Consider the following 22,476-nt stretch of genomic DNA (forward strand, 5'->3'; position numbering starts at 1 on the left):
ATGCTACGATGCTGCGACCTAACACAATGGATGACTGGATAAAAGTCATATTCCGTGATGAACCGCAACTCTGCATGGGGAACTTTTGTCTGCTGCCATTCCAATGAGATTTATGAAGACGACTGCCTGAAGAAAACATGCAACACATGCAAGTCAGGTAAAGGCACTGGGGAGATGTTTGTCATTAGATTTTCAATACATGCACAAGTTTTCGTTGATAATTTTGATTAATATGAATGATGATATTTTTTTGTTTTGTATAATGAAAAAACTGAATATCCTCCAAGACTGGTGATTCCATCATTTTTTACAGGAGTTGCACATAGATAACCACAATGTATCTCACTGGGCATGTAGTGGATTGTATCATTTTTTCCAACAATTGCATGAATGTTTAACAAGAGCAGGGGTGTCGAACGTACGGCCCGCGAACAGGCTTTATCCGGCCCGCCGGATGAGTTTGCGAAATTTTGGAATTAATTAAACCGCTGTTCTAAATGTGTCCACTAGATGTCGCAATAGCAATTCTTTGTATTGTTGTAGATGATGCTAAATATTTAGAAAAAAACAAAAACACATGATCTTAGTGCACCAGTTGAGGAAAATGAGCAAACTACATAAATAACATCCTGTAATTTGATTTCGATATTTATCTTAATAGATTAACACCAATGAGTTGACTGATTAACATTATCACATCATTTATTTACAAAGTATAATTAAAGATAGAATACTATTAACGGATCCGCCTCCGCTTGGGATGGTTTCCTGCTGGCTCCGCTATCAACGGGACTCTCGCTGCTGTGTTAGATCCGCTTTGGACTGGACTCTCGCGACTGTGTTGGATCCATTATGGATTGAACTTTCACAGTATCATGTTAGACCCGCTCGACATCCATTGCTTTCCTCCTCTCCAAGGTTCTCATAGTCATTATTGTCACCTATGTGCCACTGGGTGTGAGTCTTCCTTGCCCTTATGTGGGCCTACCGAGGATGTCGTAGTGGTTTGTGGAGCCCTTTGAGACACTAGTGATTTAGGGCTATATAAGTAAACATTGATTGATTGATTGAACATGTAAGTGTAAAAAAACAACATCAGCTTAATGATTTGTTCATTTTCAGAATGTGCTTGTTCTATTTTTAAACAATCTGAAGTTAAAAAAAACAATCTGAAGTTGTCTTTATTTTTAAGTTATCGTGCTGTGATTTTACCATTCCGCCCACTTGGGAGTAGATTTTTTTTCCATGCGGCCCCTGATCTAAAATGAGTTTGACACCCCTGAACTAGAGTGTAATCAAATAGGGAAGTTAAAGTGATACCTCAGAAAGGATTAATCCCTGAGGGGAATTTTTTTTTTTTTTTTTTTTTTCAACCCAATCCCACTCAAGATCAGACAAACATTACAGGGAGACAGAACAGTATCGCTGACGGGTCTGCCAACTTCCAGCGCCCCTTACAAAAAAGGGGAGATACAGGTAAACAATGAATGCATGGACTTCATCATATTGGTTAATACATAATACAAACAAGGGCTGGGTTTGACATATTTCTGTATTGGAGATATATACTTGTAAGTAAGTCAGATCATTTTATTTATAAAGCGCTTTTAACAAATAAAATCAGAGAGTGCTGTCCAACATTTTTTTGAATTGAAACCGCAATTATATTAAAACATCAGGGCAACAACATAAAAAGGATTAAAAATAAGATAGTTAAAAGGTTTACTAAAAAAAAAGTATTCAAAGGGATCACAAAGGGACTGCTGCAAGTTATTCCAGAGTCTGGGGTCTTCAGCCTGGAATGCCAGGTTTCTACAAGTTTTAAAAAGCGTTTTGGGGATCTTTAGGAGATCATGGCCTGAAGACCAAAGGTATAACTGTAGATGCCCGAGTGCATGTCTCTCTGTTGCTTATTCCTTAAAATAACCAGCAGTTTGAGGAAAAAACTGCTGATCTTGTGGGTAAAGTCAAGTCAAAAGAACAATCATATGACAAAGGACAGTCAGGCGAAAAACATTTTTTTACAAAAATTATTGTAAGTATATATATATATGTCAGCCACCGATTGTGCAAGTTCTCCCACTTAAAATGATGACAGAGGTCTGTCATTTTCATCATAGGTACACTTCAACTGTGAGAGACAGAATGTGAAAAAACATCCAGGAATTCACATTGTATGAATTTTAAAGAATTTATTTGTAAATTATGGTGGAAAATAAGTATTTGGTCAACCATTCAAAGCTCTCACTGATGGAAGGAGGTTTTGGCTCAAAATCTCACGATACATGGCCTCATTCATTCTTTCCTTAACACGGATCAATCGTCCTGTCCCCTTAGCAGAAAAACAGCCCCAAAGCATGATGTTTCCACCCCCATGCTTCACAGTAGGTATGGTGTTCTTGGGATGCAACTCAGTATTCTTCTTCCTCCAAACACGACGAGTTGAGTTTATACCAAAAAGTTCTATTTTGGTTTCATCTGACCACATGACATTCTCCCAATCCTCTGCTGTATCATCCATGTATCCATTTTGGTATGAACTCAACTCATTTGCAAATGTTCTGATCATACAGTACACTGGGGGAGAAAAAAGCCAATATACAGTTGCTGCTTGGCATCCAGGCAGCTTAGTGCACTCAGCCTCATCCTCAGTGGATGAATGCATGTTAGAAACCAGACAAGGCAGTGGTGAGTTTCCCTCTATGAATTAGTCCACAAGCAGGCTAGCGGAGTGCTCTCAGCAGTCAGTGCTTAGTTTGGGTGTGGCTATATCTGTTTGTCAAGCATGTAGCCAATATAATGACTTTTTTAGTTTTTACAGTAATGTGTCCAAAGTAAGTGTGACATTATTGTTTTTCTATCTGGACTATAAAAACAGGAACGCTATAGAGCAGGGGTCGGGAACCTTTTTGGTTGAGAGAGCCATGAAAGCCAAATATTTAAAAATGTATTTCCGTGAGATCCGTATAATAATTTTTAAACACTGAATACAATTACATCCGTGTATTTTTAAGTAAGACCTGTCATGTCTTTGTGATCATGTTCTGTTTAGTTACGTTCTGTTTTGTTTTTGACTCCATTAGATCCTGATTTTGCGCACCCTGGTTTGTTTTTCTTTCCATGACTACCAATCAGTTCAACTGTTTTCACGACTCACACACCTGATTCACTTGAACTCATGTACCTGTTGTCAATCACCACGTCACCATTTAAGCCTGCAGTTGCCAGGCAGTCAGCCTGGCGACATCACCTCCTACACACCTATGTTATCCATGCCGATGATCCATGCTCTTTCTCGGTCCAAGTGAGTTTTTCATGCCATAGTTTGTAAGTTTTATTTTATGTTCATAGTTTCCCCATTGTGCGAGTTTTAGTTTTCATAGCCAAGTTTTTAACCTCCACTGAGAGCGCCTTTTGTTTATACCCTTTGTTTTTGCAATATTTTTGAGTTAAGATTAAAGATGTCATTACCTTCACGCCATGTCCGTTCCAATCGCTTTGCACCACGGGAAAACAAACCACACCATAGTCCAGGTTTTGACAAGACCAACATATTTAGAGTATAAAAAGTCTCTTACTCTTTTTAATAACATTGTTATTTTAGATTTAACCAATAATAAATATATTACTTTTTACCATCAATGCGACATCTTGGACAGGTGCGATAGAAAACGGATGGTTGGTTTAAATGCATGAAAATGTTTTATAATTTGAACGTTATTTTTAACACTGTGATTACCGTCCTAATTATTCATTACTTATCGTGTTAAGCAATGTCAGCTAAGATTTATCTAAGAGCCAGATATAGTCATCAAAAGAGCCACATCTGGCTCTAGAGCCATAGGTTCCTACCCCTGTTATAGAGTGAAGCGATGTAGTACTGCGAGTCACCATGAAGACGTGTATGTTTCTACCGTTTTTTTGATTTTGTTTTTCTAACAAGTCAAATGCAAGAAATATATTTTAACGTTCTGCTTGATAAATAAATCTGAAAACCACTATGGTTGATGGTCTATTCAAGATCAAATATTTTGCCAAACTGATGATCATACTTTTAAAACAAAGTAAATTTTACCGGAGAAGTGAAGTACTTTACATACAAATAAAATGTAAGACCAAAACTAGGTTTTAATTTGATAAAAGTAAACAAATAGCAGTAAGAAGTACCGGATAACAATAGTATTATTAAACTGAATTATCGATCGATCCATCCATCCATTTTCTACCGCTTGTCTCTTTTGGGGTCACGGGTGGTGCTGGAGCCTATATAAGCTGCATTTGGGCGGAAGCGCGTTACACCCTGGACAAGTTGCCACCTCATAACTGGGCTAAACTGAATTATTCCCTTCTATCGTTCCCAATCATCATGAGAGACAAGAACACACAGGTCTTTTTTTTTTTAGGATTTTAAAGATAAAAAAACAAAAACGCTTGAAAGACGCGGCTAAAAGGAGTTGCCGTTGTAGCCTTCAAAGCTCTCTCAAACGTCTTCAAAACCCTCCAGCAACGATTTATATGCACACTTCATGTCTATATATAATGTAGTAAAAGATAAGTTCATAACAATATGTAATATGTTAAATTTTTTCCATATTTTGATAATTTTAATAATTTCCGGGATTTATTACTTCCGCAAATTGATTTCAAGGAATCGCAGTAGTAGCCTTCAGAGCGCTCTGAAACGACTTTAAAACCCTCCAGCAACGTTTTATTATGCACATTGCAAGTCTATATATCATGTAGTAAAAGATACGTTCATTACAATATTTAATATGTTAAATTTTTTCCATATTTTGATCATTTTAATCAATTCCGGTATGTGTTATTTCCGCAAATTGATTTCTGTTTCTGACTTGTGGCAACAACTTGTGTTCCTACTTCCAGAATCAAACACGCTTGTGTGTTCTGATTATAGCAGATTTAGTAACTGACAACGAAGACGACAATTTTTGGGAAAAATGAGGATTCACAACCTTATCTTTTTTAAGGTAAATATACAGAGGATGAACTATTGCTTCTAGAAGCGAGCACAAAGGGAGGGTAAAACGTTAGAGCAGACGGAAGCCGGGAGAGTGAGGTGAAAGTCACTCAAAGCTAAAAATGTAGAATTTGGAGACAGGTCATTTCGACATAAATGGAGTGCTTACACAAAATCAACAAGAAAAGGTCCCGGGCCAGCTGGACCAGGCAAACAACTGTCCATCAAGTGAGTCACACTTTACATTGATCATGACACACGCAGCACGCCATACTTGTCCATACAACTACAGTACATACGCTGTCTGGTTAAGTTAGCTGTGTACAAAAAAAACATGAAATGTGAGCTAATATTAAAGTATTAGATAGATAGATAGTACTTTATTGATTCTCCTGAAGGAATCAATAAAGTACTATCCATCTATCTAATACTCTAAAAATACTGTAATATGATTGCTCATGTTTTTCAGTCAGTACAGATGGTGTCCTATCGCAGTGTTGTGCATTACAAACTCAAACGCGTTTCGTGCTGACGTAAAAGCTAGCTTTTCCCTTGTCGTAGTGAGCTTTTACGGCTAATACTGTAGCACGCCGAAAAAGACTTCCTCAGTGTTTGCTCTTACAAAAACGGTTGTCACTACAGCATTGTTATTATACAAGTTACGGAACGTTACTGAAGTATTGTTGACAGTTTCTTAATGCATTTTTAAAGTGGTTTAGAGGCAGAATTGATTGCTCCTATCAGCTGCATTGCATTGCATCTTTACAAGTTAGAATGCAAAAGAAAAACAAATCTGATTCTTTGTCTTATTTGTCTCTCATAATGATTGGGAGCGATAGGCAAAATTCCAAAGAAAAGTGCAGTTCCCCTTAAATGAGCAACCTGTATAGCCTTTATTGAAAGCATCATTTACAGTAACAAACAACTCAAAAACATTAGTGCTTCCCATGGTGTGATTCTCACTGCATGACAGCTTGTGCATGAACGACTCAGACCACAATTTCAAAGGAGCACTGATGTGTTGCCAGTGAATGGTAAGCTTGATTAGGGCATGTGACACCTTTTTCATCAGCAATTCACATAACACTGGACAAACAGATGTCTCCAGCATGTGCATTTGTGCAAAGACAGCCAGGTGGTTGCATTATGTGTGTATGTAAATGGACAGACAAATGTTTACATGTTGTACATGTTCATGGATTGACTCTTAACTACATTAAATGTGTGCGTCTGGAGCCGCAATACAATAAAAGCCTAATTTAAATGATATAATGAAGGCAACACATGATGTAAGTGTCTATATTAGCCTACTATCAAAATGACTTTAAAAGTCTTGTATAAGTGTTATAATGAAGACAACACATGATATGTGTCTATATTAGCCTACTATCAAAATGACTTTAAAAGTCTTATATAAGTGTTATAATGAAGACAACACATGATGTAAGTGTCTATATTAGCCTACTATCAAAATTACTTTAAAAGTCTTATATAAGTGTTATAATGAAGACAACACATGATGTAAGTGTCTATATTAGCCTACTATCAAAATGACTTTAAAAGTCTTATATAAGTGTTATAATGAAGACAACACATGATGTAAGTGTCTGTATTAGCCTACTATCAAAATGACTTTAAAAGTCTTATATAAGTGTTATAATGAAGACAACACATGATATAAGTGTCTATATTAGCCGACTATCAAAATGACTATGTGTCGCAAATTGACACAAATCTTCGTTGACAGAAATGTTGAAATTGTAATATTTATTCTCCACATTTTTTTTACAACATTGGAAAACATTTGTAAAATGGAGGTTTCTCAGAGGGTAATATAACTCCTGGACATTATTGGCTTACAATGGCCGAAGGTAAAGATGTGTGTGTCCAAGTTAAAGGAAAAGGCGGGCTGTCTTCTTCTAATGGATTTATTGTAGCGTGTGCTGTGGTCTGGAACAACATGGCACACAAACAACCATCAGAAATGCAGCCACTATTACATACAGAAAATATGTCATGAGACGTGCAAGTATAAATTAAATACGCAGAGGACATAAGTAAAGGAAATTACCGTATATCCTTGAATTGCTGCAGGGCATATAGTATGTGCCTGACTTGAATTACTGCCGGGTCGAAAAATTAGCGTATGCTTAGTATTACCGCCTGGTCAAACTCGTGACGTCATGAGTGACACTTCCTCTGTCATCATTTTCAAAATAGAGGTGGCTGATTTCAATACCGGTAATTTAAAATCGCATAAAGGGAAGAAGATTAAGTGCTATTCAGTAGGATTTAAGGTCCAAGCTTACATCACACACATTTTTTTACTGCATGCCTTTGGTAAGTGCCGGAGTGAGAAGAAGTTTTGAAATAATTAGCGCATGCTTACTTTTACCGCATGCCTTTGATAAGCGCAGGAGTGAGAAGAGGTTTTAAATTAATTAGCGCCCCGGCGGCAATTCAAGGAAATACGGTCAATGAGCTCAAATATATCTACAAATGAGGCATACTGATGCAATATGTACATACAGCTAGCCATGTTAGCATCGGTTAGCTTGCAGTCGCGCAGTGACCAAATGATTGATTAGCACTCCACACAAGTCAATAACATCAACAAAGTTCACCTTTGTGCATTCACGTACAGCATAAAACGTTTGGTGGACAAAATGAGACAAGGAAGGTGTCGTATACAACACGTCTTTTTGTGGCAGCGGCAGAAAAAATTATACATCCAAACAAACTACGGTGAGTTCAAGATCCGCCAAAAATAGTAGGAAATAATGGCGTTTGCCAAATACTCTTATCAGTATAGCATGGTTAATATAAACAGAGGGATTTCTAGCAATTAGGGTGGTTTGTGTCATGTTTGTTCTCCTACAAAAAACAGTAAAACCAAAAATATATTTTTCCACCCAACTTTTTCTATTTTAATACGTTTTTGAAAAAGCTCCAGGGAGCCACAAGGGTGGCGCTGAAGATGCGGCTCAAGAGCCGTGGGTTGCCGACCCCTGTTGTAGGTAAATGGACGGGCTTCAAAGTTTCAATTATGTAAATGAAGAGACAGCTGTTTAAAGGCTTTGTTTCTAGAGCATTCTATTGGAAAGAGACACTTTCATACTGTGCATATATGAATGGACAGACTGTTATATTATGTGTGTATGCTGATGGACAAATAAGTTAAAGTTAAAGTACCCATGATTATTCTCTGCATTTGACCCATCACCTGGGAGGTGAGAGGAGCAATGAGCAGCAGCGGTGAGCGCGCCCGGGAAGTAATAGGTCCCATTTTTATAGTCTTTGGTATAACTCGGCTGGGGTTTGAACTCACGACCTACTAGTCTCAGGGCGGACACTCTAACCACAAGGCCTATAGATACTCACATTGTTTATGCTTGCAGATGGACCGCACGATGTTTACATGAAGTTGTATGTGAATAGACAGAAATATGTTTAAGCTAAAGTTGCATGTTGATGGACAGTGTTTATGTGTGTATCTGAAGGTGTATGTGAATGGATAGGACTTTGTTCAAACTAAGCGAGTATGTGAAGGTACAGACAGACGTTTACATTGTGTGTATATGTGAATGGATAGGACTTTGTTCAAACTAAGCGAGTATGTGAAGGTACAGACAGACGTTTACATTGTGTGTATATGTGAATGGATAGGACTTTGTTCAAACTAAGCGAGTATGTGAAGGTACAGACAGACGTTTACATTGTGTGTATATGTGAATGGATAGGACTTTGTTCAAACTAAGCGAGTATGTGAAGGTACAGACAGACGTTTACATTGTGTGTATATGTGAATGGATAGGACTTTGTTCAAACTAGGCGAGTATGTGAAGGTACAGACAGACGTTTACATTGTGTGTGTATGTGAATGGATAGGACTTTGTTCAAACTAAGCGAGTATGTGAAGGTACAGACAGACGTTTACATTGTGTGTATATGTGAATGGATAGGACTTTGTTCAAACTAAGCGAGTATGTGAAGGTACAGACAGACGTTTACATTGTGTGTATATGTGAATGGATAGGACTTTGTTCAAACTAAGCGAGTATGTGAAGGTACAGACAGACGTTTACATTGTGTGTATATGTGAATTGATAGAAATATGTTTAAATAAAGCGTGTATGTGATTGACACGGATATTGACATTCTGTGTATATGTGAATGGATAGGACTATGTTAAAACTAAGCGAGTATTTGAATGGACGGACAGACATTTACATTTGGTGTATATGTGAATTGATAGGAATATGTTTAAAATAAGCGTGTATGTGATTGACACATATATTTACATTAGATAGATAGAAAGTACTGTATTGATTTTTACATGATGTGTATGTGAATGGATAGGACTTAGTTAAAATTACGCGAGTATCTGAATGTACAAACAGACGTTTACATTTGGTGTATATGTGAATTAAAAGGAATATGTTTAAATTAAGCATATATGTGATTGACACAGCTATTTACATTATGTGTATATGTGAATGGATAGGAATATGTTTACATAGATCGTGTGTGTGAATGGAGGGACTTATGTTTACATTATGTGTATGTGTGAATAGATAGGAACATGTTTAAATTAAGCAAGTATGTGACTGTATAAACATATTTTTACGTATATGTGAATGGATGAGAGTATGTTTAGGTGAAGTGTGTGTATGTGAATGGATAGGAATGTTGAAATTTAGCATGTGTGTGAATGAACAGACAGACGTCTACATTTGGTGTATATGTGAATGGATAGGAATATGTTTAAGTGAAGCGTGTATGTGAAAATGGATCAGAATATGTTTAAATTAAGCATGTATGTGAATGGACAGACATACGTTTACATAGTGTGTATATGTGAATGGATAGGAAAATATTTAAATAAAGCGTGTATGTGAATGTACGGACATACTGGATATGAATTTTTAAATAAAGCGCGTACGTGAATGGACAGACAGACGTTTACGTAGTATGTATATGTGAATGGATAGGAATATATTTAAATAAAGCGTGTATATGAATGTACAGACAGACATTTAAATATGTGTGTATAAGTGAATGGACATGAATGTTTGAATAAAGCATATGTGTGAATGGATAGGAATGTTTAGATTAAGCATGTGTGTAAACATTTTGTGTTTTTTGTGAATGGATAAGAATATGTTCAAATAATGCGTGTATGTGACTGTACGGACAGACATTTAAATTATGTCTGTATAAGTGAATGGACATGAATGTTTGAATAAAGCATTGCGTGAATGGATGGACAGATGTTTACATTGTGTGTGTATATGTGAATGGGTAGGAATATGGTTAAATAAAGCGTGTATGTGAATGGACAGACGTTTACATAGTGTTTGTATGTGAATGGATAGGAATATATTTAAATAAAGTGTTTATGTGAATGTATGGACAGACATTTAAATTGTGTGTGTATAAGTGAATGGACATGAATATTTGAATAAAGTATGTTTGTGAATGGACGGACAGACGTTTACATTGTGTGTACCTATATGTCAAAGGGAAGAATATGGTTAAATAAAGCGTGTATGTGAATGGACAGACAGACGTTTACATAGTGTGTGTATGTGAATGGATAGGAATGTATTCAAATAAAGCGTGTATGTGAATGTACAGACACTCGTTTACGTAGTGTGTGTATGTGAATGGACATGAATGTTTGAACATAGCATGTTTGTGAATGGACGGACAGACGTTTACATTGTGTGTACCTATATGTCAATGGGAGGAATATGGTTAAATAAAGCGTCTATGTGAATGGACAGACAGACGTTTACATAGTGTGTGTATGTGAATGGATAGGAATGTATTCAAATAAAGCGTGTATGTGAATGTACGGACCGACATTTACATGATGTGTGTATATGTGAATGGATATGAATGTTTGAATAAAGCATTGCATGAATGGAGGGACAGACGTTTACATTGTGTGTACGGTATATGTGAATTGGTAGGAATATGGTTAGATGAAGTGTGTATGTGACTATACAGACAGACGTTTACATGACGTGTGTAAATGTGAATGGACATGAATGTTTGAATAAAGCATGTGTGTGAATGGACGGACGAACGTTTACATTGTGTGTACCTATGTCAATGGGAGGAATATGGTTAAATAAAGCGTCTATGTCAGGGGTGCCCATTACGTTGATCGCGAGCTACCAGTCGACCGCGGGGGGTGTGTCAGTCGATCTCCAGCCAGGCTTTTAAAAAAAATAGACCTAAAAATTAGTGATCATCAATCTTCACCAAGACGTCACTTAAATGACATTCACGGTACCGGAGGGTCTTGTGAGATGACGCTGGCTGCTGCAAGATCATTATTATGAAAATATGACCGAGAGGAAGGCGAGAAACACTTTTTATTTCAACAGAATCTCGCGCCGTACCTTCCGTCAAAACTCTAAAGGCCGACTGCACATTTCTTATCTTCACAATAAAAGCCCTGCTTCATGCTGCCTGCGCTAACTAAATACAGAGTCTCGGAAAACTGGCGTGCACAAGCGATCCCTCAGAAAGCTGGCGTGCACATCACTTGTGCACGCCAGCTTTCCGAGACTCTTATTTTGTTAGCGCAGGCAGCATGAAGCAGGGCTTTTATTGTGAAGATAGGAAATGTGCAGTCGGCCTATCGAGTTTTGACGGAAGGGACGGCGCGAAAGTCTGTTGAAATAAAAAGTGTTTCTCGCCTTCCTCTCTGTCATTTTTTCATAATAATGAATTGGCAGCAGCCAGCGTCATCTCACAAGACCCTCGGGTGCCGTGAATGTCAATCAAGCAAGCTACGGAATTTGCCGCCAATGTTTTTCTTGTAAAGTGTATGGAAGCTGGATGAATTAGATGCCAAAAACCAACCACTTTCATGTGGTATTGTACAGAAAGGACAACTTTTTTTCTCCTCCATTTGAAAATGTGGGCGTTATCATCATTACTGTCTGATTCCAATCAATGCAAGTCATCAGAATCAGGTAATACACCAACTTATATTCTTGTCTTTGTGAAAGAAAGACATCTATATGTGTTACACATGCTTGTATTATCATTAAACACATTTAACTTGTTTACAAAAATGTCTCTTTCATAAATATAAATGATATATATAAATGATGTAGATCCCCTCGAGTTGGTCAATTGAAAAGTAGCTCGCCTGCAGAAAAAGTGTGGGCACCCCTGGTCTATGTGAATGGACAGACAGACGTTTACATAGTGTGTGTATGTGATTGGATATGAATGTTCGAATAAAGCACTGCGTGAATGGACGGACAGACGTTTACATTGTGTTTATAAGTGAATGGCTAGGAATATATTTAAATAAAGTGTGTATGTGAATGTACAGACGGACATTGAAATTGCTTGTGTATAAGTGAATGGACATGAATGTTTGAATAAAGCATTGCGTGGATGGACAGACGGACGTTTACATTGTGTGTGTACATGTGAATCGGAAGGAATATAGTTAAATAGAGCGTGTATGTGACTATACAGACAGACGTTTACATGATGTGTGTATATGTGAATGGATATGAATGTTTGAATGAAGCGTGTATGAGAATGGACAGACACAATGTGTATGAATGCATGGATATAAATACACTTAAATCAAGCATGTGTGAATGCACAGAGTCATGTTAACCTCCTCCAGAGGGCTTATTTGTGTATGATGCGAAGCAGAGGGCATTGTAGTCCTCGCATCATCGCTTTTATTTTTGCTGTTCCGGCTTTTGCGACGTCACCTCTTCAGCAACTATACACAAGTTGCTAGTTTTCAATGTTTGTGCATTACAGGGCATTATATTATTGATGAAGCGCCTTAAAGTGGCAGAGAAAATGGACGGATGAATAGTGCCTCTCCTTTGACACAGCGGCAATGAAACAGGCTGTTCAAATGGAGCTCTTGCTCCCCCCCCCCCTCCCTTCCCCTCCCCCTTCTCTCCCTCTGCATGCTCTCATCTGGTCCTGCAGGAGCCTACTCTCCTCCTCCTCCTCATCCTCCTCCTCCGCCTCCGCTGCAGCCTGACTCCGACACAACCGGCATGTCTGCAAACTGAGAGGCTCGATCCGTCTTTTTGTTTCTTTCCCAGGGGCAACAACTTGTATTTTCTCTGCCTCGGCGGCTATAAAGGAAGAAGCAGGCTGGTGTTAAAACCTGCAGAGGGCTATTTTTTTTCCTCTCTCTCTCTCTCGCTCTCTCCAATTTGGCTGCAAAAGACTGGGGCGAAGATCCAAAGCAAGGTAAAGGAACAGCTCAGGACAGGATGCGGACATGACCGCGTTGAAATTGATGTAAAACAGGAAGTGTGTCGTTCATCTCAGTGCTGCGGAGTTTATGAGGGTTCATGTGGGGAGAAACTGACGCTGCCGCAGATGAAGAGGATGTAAAAAAAAAAAAAAAGAAGCAGGAAGTGATTAGCTGCACTGTAAGATGGCAAGTTTTGCACTGCAGTACAGCATGAGAGAACCTGCAAGATGCGGCATTATTGTAGGAATCCTTCAAAAATGTCAATAAAGACGTGAACTTGAGAATAGTTCATTCTTAATAATCCCCGAACGGAATAACAACACATGCTTCTCCTCTTGCACTTTTCACCTTGCTCGTCCATTTTTGCCGCGCCGTTTTATTTCCGTGAAGATACATGACAGGTGGTAGCGTCAGCGAAAAGTGCACACAAGATGGATTGCGGTTGTAAAAAAACAGGCGCGCCTGTCCTGAGGAAAGTCAGTGGAGGGTAAAAACGTCTCTCTTTTGCAACTTTTTGCAGTAAAGTGATTAAAAACGACAAAAATGATCAAGATTCTAATAAAAAAGTACACTTGGACAAGAAGTAGTGGTTTGTTTTTTCCCCCCCGACGCCCCCAACTGTAGAGGTCATTCACGCTTTTGTCCCATGCACATTTCGTAACGCGTAGCTAAAACTGTTTTGTCCCTGCAGGTCCATCCATCCCCGGTAACGTGACCACTGACGGAAGAGAACACAGAACTGCTTCATCATGAATTTTATAATGAAAGCTGCATTGGGAGGTGAGTCGGCTGCCAGGCAAGGGTTTGATTTAACATCACTGCAGTGTACAGCGGATGTTCAGCACACGCATGCAGCACCGGCACCGGCACCGCGCAACTGGGACATGGGACGCTGTAGTCTGTCCTGCACCAAACTGCTGAGCGTTCAAAAAAAAAAAAAAAGACTGCTTGTTGACTACCGAAAACATATTTTACTCGCTAATACAAACCCCGTTTCCATGAGTTGGGAAATTGTGTTAGATGTAAATATAAACGGAATACAATGATTTGCAAATCCTTTTCAACCCATATTCAATTCAAAGACAAGATATTTAATGTTCAAACTAGTAAACTTTATTTTTTGTTTGCAAATTGACTTAGAATTTCATGGCTGCAACACGTGCCAAAGTAGTTGGGAAAGGGCATGTTCACCACTGTGTTACATCACCTTTTCTTTTAACAACACTCAATAAACGTTTGGGAACTGAGGAAACTAATTGTTGAAGCTTTGAAAGTGGAATTATTTCCCATTCTTGTTTTATGTAGAGCTTTAGTCGTTCAACAGTCCGGGGTCTCCGCTGTTGTATTTTACGCTTCATAATGCGCCACACATTTTTGATAGGAAACAGGTCTGGACTGCAGGCGGGCCAGGAAAGTACCTGCACTCTTTTACTACGAAGTCACGCTGTTGTAACACGTGGCTTGGCATTGTTTTGCTGAAATAAGCAGGGGTGTCCATGATAACGTTGCTTGGATGACAACATATGTTGCTCCAAAACCTGTATGGACCATTCAGCTATAATGGTGCCTTCACAGATGTGTAAGTTACCCATGCCTTGGGCACTAATACACCCCCATACCATCACAAATGCTGGTTTTTCAACTTTGCGCCTATAACAATCCAAATGGTTATTTTCCTCTTTGTTCTGGAGGACACCACGTCCTCTGTTTCCAAATATAATTTGAAATGTGGACTTGTCAGACCACAGAACACTAATGCACCCCCATACTATCACAGATGCTGGCTTTTCAACTTTGGGCCTATAACAGTCCGGATGGTTATTTTCCTCTTTGTTCCAGAGGACACCACGTCCACAGTTTCCAAATATAATTTGAAATGTGGACTCGTCAGACCACAGAACACTTCCACTTTGCATCAGTCCATCTTAGATGAGCTCGGGCCCAGCAAAGCCAGCGACGTTCCTTGGTGTTGTTGATAAATGGGTTTTTATTTGCATGGCAGAGTTTTAACTTGCACTTACAGATGTAGCGACCAACTGTAGTTACTGACAGTGGTTTTATGAAGTGTTCCTGAGCCCATGTGGTGATATCCTTTACACACTGATGTCTGTTTTTGATGCAGTACCGCCTGAGGGATCAACGGTCCGTAATATTATCGCTTACGTGCAGTGATTTCTCCAGATTCTCTGAACCTTTTGATGATTTTACGGACCATAGATGTTAAAATCCCTAAATTCATTGCAATCGCTGGTTGAGAAATGTTGTTCTAAAACTGTTCGACAATTTGCTAGCAAATTGCTGACCCTCGCCCCATCTTTGTTTGTAAATTACTTAGCATTTAATGGAAGCTGCTTTTATACCCAATCATGTCACCCACCTGTTCCCAATTAGCTTTCACACCTGTGGGATGTTCCAAAGAAGTCTTTGATGAGAATTTGATGAGAATACTGCTTGCCTGTGTATCGGCTGGGGACATCTCTGCGCTGCTGATCCACCTCCGCTTGGGATGGTTTCCTGCTGGCTCCACTGTGAACGGGACTCTTGCTGCTGTGTTGGATCCACTTTGGACTTGACTCTCGCGACTGTGTTGGATCCATTGTGGATTAAACTTTCACAGTATCATGTTAGACCCGCTCGACATCCATTGCTTTCCTCCTCTCCAAGGTTCTCATAGTCATCATTGTCACCGACGTCCCACTGGGTCATTTTTGTCACCGATGTCCCACTGGGTGTGAGTTTTCCTTGCCCTTATGTGGGCCTACCGAGGATGTCGTGGTGGTTTGTGCAGCCCTTTGAGACACTAGTGATTTAGGGCTATATAAGTAAACATTGATTGATTGATTGAATTTCTCAACTTTATCAGTATTTATTGCCACCTTTCACAACTTCTCTGTCACATGTTGCTGGCTTCAGATTCTAAAGTTAATGATTATTTGCAACAAAAAAAAAGTTTATCAGTTTGAACATCAAATATGTTGTCTTTGTAGCATATTCAACTGAATATGGCTTGAAAATGATTTGCAAATCATTGTATTCTGTTTATATTTACTAACACAATTTCCCAACTCATATGGAAACGGGGTTTGTACTTATGATTCCTCCTTCAACCAATTTGAAAACCCTGACCTCGACCCCATCAAACACTTTTGCTATCAACTACACTTTAATCATTTTGGCTTAACACCTGGTAAGTTGTATCTAAAGTCCCGTCAGGGTTTATTTTGATGTGAAATTCACCAAAGAGCACTCCGAGTCCCCTCACTCACCTTTGCACTGCTGTATGCACTGAGCTAATCACTTAACGTATATAACCACGATTAAGGCACAGGAGGGAAGGGATTCACACGGCCCCATTCTTTTCAGTCTGCTGAAAATGATGGAAAGCGCCACTCTACATAGCAATTGACGCTGCGGTCAAAGCTGGAATTGCCACAAAACAGATTGTAAGATATGTAAAACTCTACTGCCATCTGGGGGCTCAAGTGGATAGCGCACGCCTCAAATGTGTCACGTTTCATGTGTCAAGTAAACAGCAACGAATAGGTCCATGTGAATACCATTCCTACTGTAAAAAAGCATGTTCGGTCAACATAAATAACTTGATTATTTTACCATAAAAATGATTAATGGTTTAACTCATCATTTTTTGAAAGCCTTAATATAAACGTATAATGACCTTGTTACACAAACGGTTGTTGATTGTAATATTATATTTTTTTTCGGACAGATTGATCAAACTAGATTTTGACTCCGAAGTAGGGGTGACAAACAGATATTGAAGTAGTTAATTTTGATAACCCCCTAAAAATGCTTGTAGCATGATTAGATAATATGAAAGTGTAGAAAATGGATTTCAAACACGAGGCCCCAGGGCATTTTGTTTGGCCCACAATACCTTAGAATTAAAGCACTTCATCCTTCTTACTAAATGCAATATTTCATTCAATTTTGACAGAAGCATCGCATCATTATATAATATTTGTTGCATTTCATCTCGTCATGCAACAAATATTATATTAAGATACGCTATATATAATATACAGTACAGACCAAAAGTTTGGACACACCTTCTCATTTAATGCGTTTTCTATATTTACTACTATTGACATCGTAGATTGTCACTGAAGTCATCAAAACTATGAATGAACACTTGGAGTTATGTGCTGAACCAAAAAAAAGGTAAAATACCGGTAACTGAAAACATGTTTTATTTCCTAGTTTCTTCAAAATTGCCACCCTTTACTCTTATTACTGCTTTGCACACTCTTGGCATTCTCTAGTCAGCTGAAATTGTTTTCACTTCAAAGGTGTCATAGTTTTGATGCCTTCAATGAAAATCCACAATGTAAATAGTCTTGAAAATAAAGAAATTTAATTGAGAAGGTGTGTCCAAACTTTTGGCCTGTGTGTATATATATATATATATATATATATATATATATATATATATATATATATATATATATGTATGTATGTATATGTATGTATGTATGTATATGTATATATATAAATTAGTGTTGTCCTGATACCATTTGGGTACTTTTCTAAATAAAGGGGACTACACAAAAAATTGCATTATTGGCTTTATTTTAACTAAAAATCTAGTGTACATTAAACATATGTTGCTTATTTCAAGTTTGTCCTTAAATAAAATAGTGAGCATACTAGACAACTTGTCTTTTATTAGTAAGTATGCAAACAAAGCCGGTACTTTTCAGAGGCGGCCTAGTACCGAATATGATTCAGTAGTATCGCGGTACTATACTAATATCGGTATACCGTACAACCCTAATACAAATGCATCGTTATTTAACACAATCTTGAGGCTAATGTCATGATAATATAATAACTAATATCGTGATTCATTAAAATTGTGATGTGGCCCTCATTTAAAACAAGTTTAACACCCCTAGTGTAGGACATATGCAGTTTCATTGAGTATATTTAACCCTTGTGTCCATCAGACCCACAAACGCTGAGTAACAACAATATGAACGTTGCACGGAAAATTTCTCTGCCAGTTTCTGCATCCCACAGGGATTCTTCTTTTGTGTTTCTGCACCTGCGGTTCCCACACCAGGTTGCAACATTGTTTGTCAAGACGGTCTGCTCTCATTTTCTCGCACATTTGACCTTCTGATGTTCTGTGTACATACACTCTGTCCTCCTCCTGTCTAGGCCGTATGTGTGTGTGTGTGTGTGTGTGGTACGAAGAACATCAATTCCAACACTTCTATTAGCCCCGGTTCCACTGGACCCGGACATCTTATATGTAATAGAAATGTGTAGGGGGGGGTGAATGATGTGTGGTCATTAAATATGTATTCACGGAAAATGAGCCAAAGTCAGTGAGTCTCAGTTTTAAAAAATTAATTAATGTCACGCCTGTAAGGTTATGTTTTTGTTTTTGCCATGTTTGGTCAGGTTATGTTTAGTTTTCTGGACATTTAGTTCTGTCTTGGCACTTCTTGGTTTGTTTTTGCCTCCATGACAACTCATTAGTTTTTCACCTGTCATGTCACGCCCCTGTCCTCAGTTTTCACACCTGCTTGTAATTATCATTGGTATTATTTAAACCGGTAGTTGCCAAGTGTTCAGGCTGGCATCTTCACACACCCTACCTATGCTGTTCCTACCTTCATGCCCTCATCCACAGTTCCTTGTCATGTAAGATTTTGTTTATAGTTCATAGTCAATTGCCTTTGTGCTAAGTCTTTTGATTATGACCATTATTCATGCCATCGAGCAAGTGTTTTTGTTTCCCGTTTGTGTTTCATAGCCTAGATTATTATCCGCCATTGAGCGCGTCCTTGTTTTCCCTGTTTTTTATTATAGTGTATGAATAAATTTAAAGATGTACTCACATTCACGTCTTGCTCGTGCTAACTTCCGTCTGCGTCGTCGAAACATCCTCAATCCAAGCCCAAGCTTGACAATTAATTGTATCATTTTTCTTTTACTAAAAAATGAAAATGGGTCCCACAGACCTGAACACCACACAAGGGTTAAATACACAAATTGATTCAGCCAGACAATGCTTTTTTTCTATCCGGCCTTTTGCAGGCCACATTAAATGTCGTGTCGGGCCGAATCCGACCTTGAGTTTGACGCCGGTGAACTAGAACAAAAGTCGAGAAGCTGCAGACATTTGACCTCACAAATGGGCAAAAAGTGCAACAGAGAAACTTCAACAACCTTGTGAGTGACTGGCGAGCAGTCCAATGTCCCCCAAAGTGACTCCCAGAACCTTAATGAGGACAAGCAGTGGAGCTAATGAATGGCTGATTGGACACGCCAATACTTTCCTTCCATAGTTGTTTTTTTTTTTTTAGGTTAGCTTCATTATAATTTGTCCCCTAATTAGCCCTTAGCTCAGTGGTGTAATTCATCCCCTTTGACAGCCGCAGCTTCCAGAGTGAAGCAGCAAAGTGACACCGGCGGTTGTAAATCAGCTGCGGCGCACGTAGCAGCGAGCCGCAGTGAAAGCCGCCGAGCCGCCGTTGTGCAGGTTACAGCGGTGTCGTCGGGTTACAGTCAGGATGGCGAGATAAGGGAGAAGAGCTCCTCTGCTGCTCATTAGGATTCCAGGGACGCCACTGCTGCCTCATCCTTGCCGTAGCTCATACAGTAGCTACGCGGTATGAATCCCTAAATCGACTGCATTGCATCGGATGCTGTTCCGCACAGCTCTCCGCAGTTGTGCAAACTATAACCGCAATAATAAACTTATTGGTAACACTTTCTAGCAGAGTCAATCCAGTAATTGCATTCAGCTATTTATCAATATTATTGGCTCAAGTCGAGCATGTGTGCCTGTTAGGCTGATTATTTTCAGACAGGGTTTTGTTTTTGTTTGACCTCCCTTGACAACAAAAACATCTGTGAACTTGCTGACTTTGCACAGGATCACACAAGATCGCTAAAAGGGTGGGATAAGTAGATAATGAAGGGAAAATAATTTGCCAGTAAATCAATCAGCTTTCACTTTTAAAATATGTCAATCAATACAACAATGGCCATCAAATATTATTTAATCACTGATGTTTAACGGCCTGGTGCCCAAAGCAGTGTTGTGAATTATATCCATCAATCCATCCATCATCCTCCGCTTATCCGAGGCCGGGTCGCGGGGGCAACAGCCTAAGCAGGGAAGCCCAGACTTCCCTATCTCCAGCCACTTCGTCTAGCTCTTCCCGGGGGATCCCGAGGCGTTCCCAGGCCAGCCGGGAGACATAGTCTTCCCAACGTGTCCTGGGTCTTCCCCGTGGCCTCCTACCGGTTGGACGTGCCCTAAACACCTCCCTAGGGAGGCGTTCGGGTGGCATCCTGACCATATGCCCGAACCACCTCATCTGGCTCCTCTCGATGTGGAGGTGCAGCGGCTTTACTTTGAGTTCCTCCCGGATGGCAGAGCTTCTCACCCTATCTCTAAGGGAGAGACCCGCCACACGGCGGAGGAAACTCATTTCGGCCGCTTGTACCCGTGATCTTATCCTTTCGGTCATGACCCAAAGCTCATGACCATAGGTGAGGATGGGAACGTAGATCGACCGGTAAATTGAGAGCTTTGCCTTCCGGCTCAGCTCCTTCTTCACCACAACGGATCGGTACAACGTCCGCGTTACTGAAGACGCCGCACCGATCCGCCTGTCGATCTCACGATCCACTCTTCCCTCACTCGTGAACAAGACTCCTAGGTACTTGAACTCCTCCACTTGGGGCAGGGTCTCCTCCCCAACCCGGAGATGGCATTCCACCCTTTACCGGGCGAGAACAATGGACTCGGACTTGGAGGTGCTGATTCTCATTCCGGTCGCTTCACACTCGGCTGCGAACCGATCCAGCGAAGACATCAGGACCACATCATCTGCCAAAAGCAGAGACCTAATCCTGCGGTCACCAAACCGGAACCCCTCAACGCCTTGACTGCGCCTAGAAATTCTGTCCATAAAAGTTATGAACAGAATCGGTGACAAAGGACAGCCTTGGCGGAGTCCAACCCTCACTGGAAATGTGTTCGACTTACTGCCAGCAATGCGGACCAAGCTCTGACACTGATCGTACAGGGAACGGACCGCCACAATATCTATATAGAACTTTTCTCTAGTGATTTAAAGCGCTTTACATAGTGAAACCTTATATCTAAGTTACATTTAAAGGCCTACTGAAAGCCACTACTAGCGACCACACAGTCTGATAGTTTATATATCAATGATGAAATATTAACATTGCAACACATGCCAATACGGCCGGTTTAGTTTACTAAATTACAATTTTAAATATCCAGCGGAATTTCTTGTTGACGCTTGCGCGTGACCTCTCGAGTTGGAGGGGACATATTAGCGCAGCACCGCTAGCTGCTAGAAGTCATCTCTTTTCATCGCGCAATTACACAGTATTCTGGACATCTGTGTTACTGAATCTTTTGCAATTTGTTCAATTAATAATGGAGAAGTCAAAGTAGAAAGATCTAGGTGGGAAACTTTAGCCTTTAGCCACACAAACACACGGTGTTTCCTTGTTAAAAATTCCCAGAGGTGAAGCTTTACTATGGATCAGAGCGGTCAAGCGAACATGGGTCCCGACCACTTGTCAACCGGCAGGTTTCGGTGAGAAAATTGTGGTAAAAAGTCGCCTCTTACGGAGATCAGCGGAACCTCTGTCGTGCTGCTGCTGCCGTGACTAATTCCCTCAGAGACTGGCGTCAAGACACCAGTGGAAACACCCTTCCGACTATCAGGTACTATATAATCTCACTAAAACACTAGCAACACAAAAGAAAGATAAGGGATTTCCCAGAATTATCCTAGTAAATGTGTCTAAAAACATCTGAATCGCTCACAATGCAATCGCCTTTTTTTTTTTTTACTTTATTTTAATTTTTTTTCTAGTCCTTCACTATCAATATCCTCAGCCACAAATATTTCATCCTCGCTCAAATTAATGGGGAAATGGTCGTTTTCTTGGTCCGAATAGCTCTTTTTGTTGGAGGCTCCTATTACTGTATAAACAATGTGAGGATGTGAGGAGCCCTCACTCGGGTGACGTCATCGTCTGCTACTTCCGGTAAAGGCAAGGCTTTTTTATTAGCGACCAAAAGTTGCGAACTTTACCGTGGATGTTCTCTACTAAATCCTTTCAGCAAAAATATGGCAATATCGCGAAATGATCAAGTATGACACATAGAATGGACCTGCTATCCCCGTTTGAATAAGAAAATCTCATTTCAGTAGGCCTT

General features: G+C 39.6%; 1 protein-coding gene across 2 annotated transcripts in view; it reads left to right on the top strand.

Annotated features, from left to right (window-relative positions):
• The first annotated feature begins 12,956 nt into the window (after positions 1–12,956).
• The window catches only part of LOC133538680 (complexin-1-like), a 55,131-nt gene continuing 45,611 nt past the window's right edge, over positions 12,957–22,476 (top strand). The window contains exons 1-2 of one of the 2 annotated variants that reach the window (XM_061880379.1): positions 12,957–13,231; positions 13,930–14,018. In XM_061880379.1, the coding sequence (XP_061736363.1) occupies positions 13,988–14,018 (31 nt within the window). In that variant the 5' untranslated portion in view covers positions 12,957–13,231; positions 13,930–13,987. The remainder of the gene's footprint in view (positions 13,232–13,929; positions 14,019–22,476) is intronic. The other variant, XM_061880378.1, reaches the window with a different exon arrangement.

Source organism: Nerophis ophidion, linkage group LG20 (genome assembly GCF_033978795.1).
Source record: "Nerophis ophidion isolate RoL-2023_Sa linkage group LG20, RoL_Noph_v1.0, whole genome shotgun sequence".
Lineage (NCBI taxonomy): Eukaryota > Metazoa > Chordata > Actinopteri > Syngnathiformes > Syngnathidae > Nerophis > Nerophis ophidion.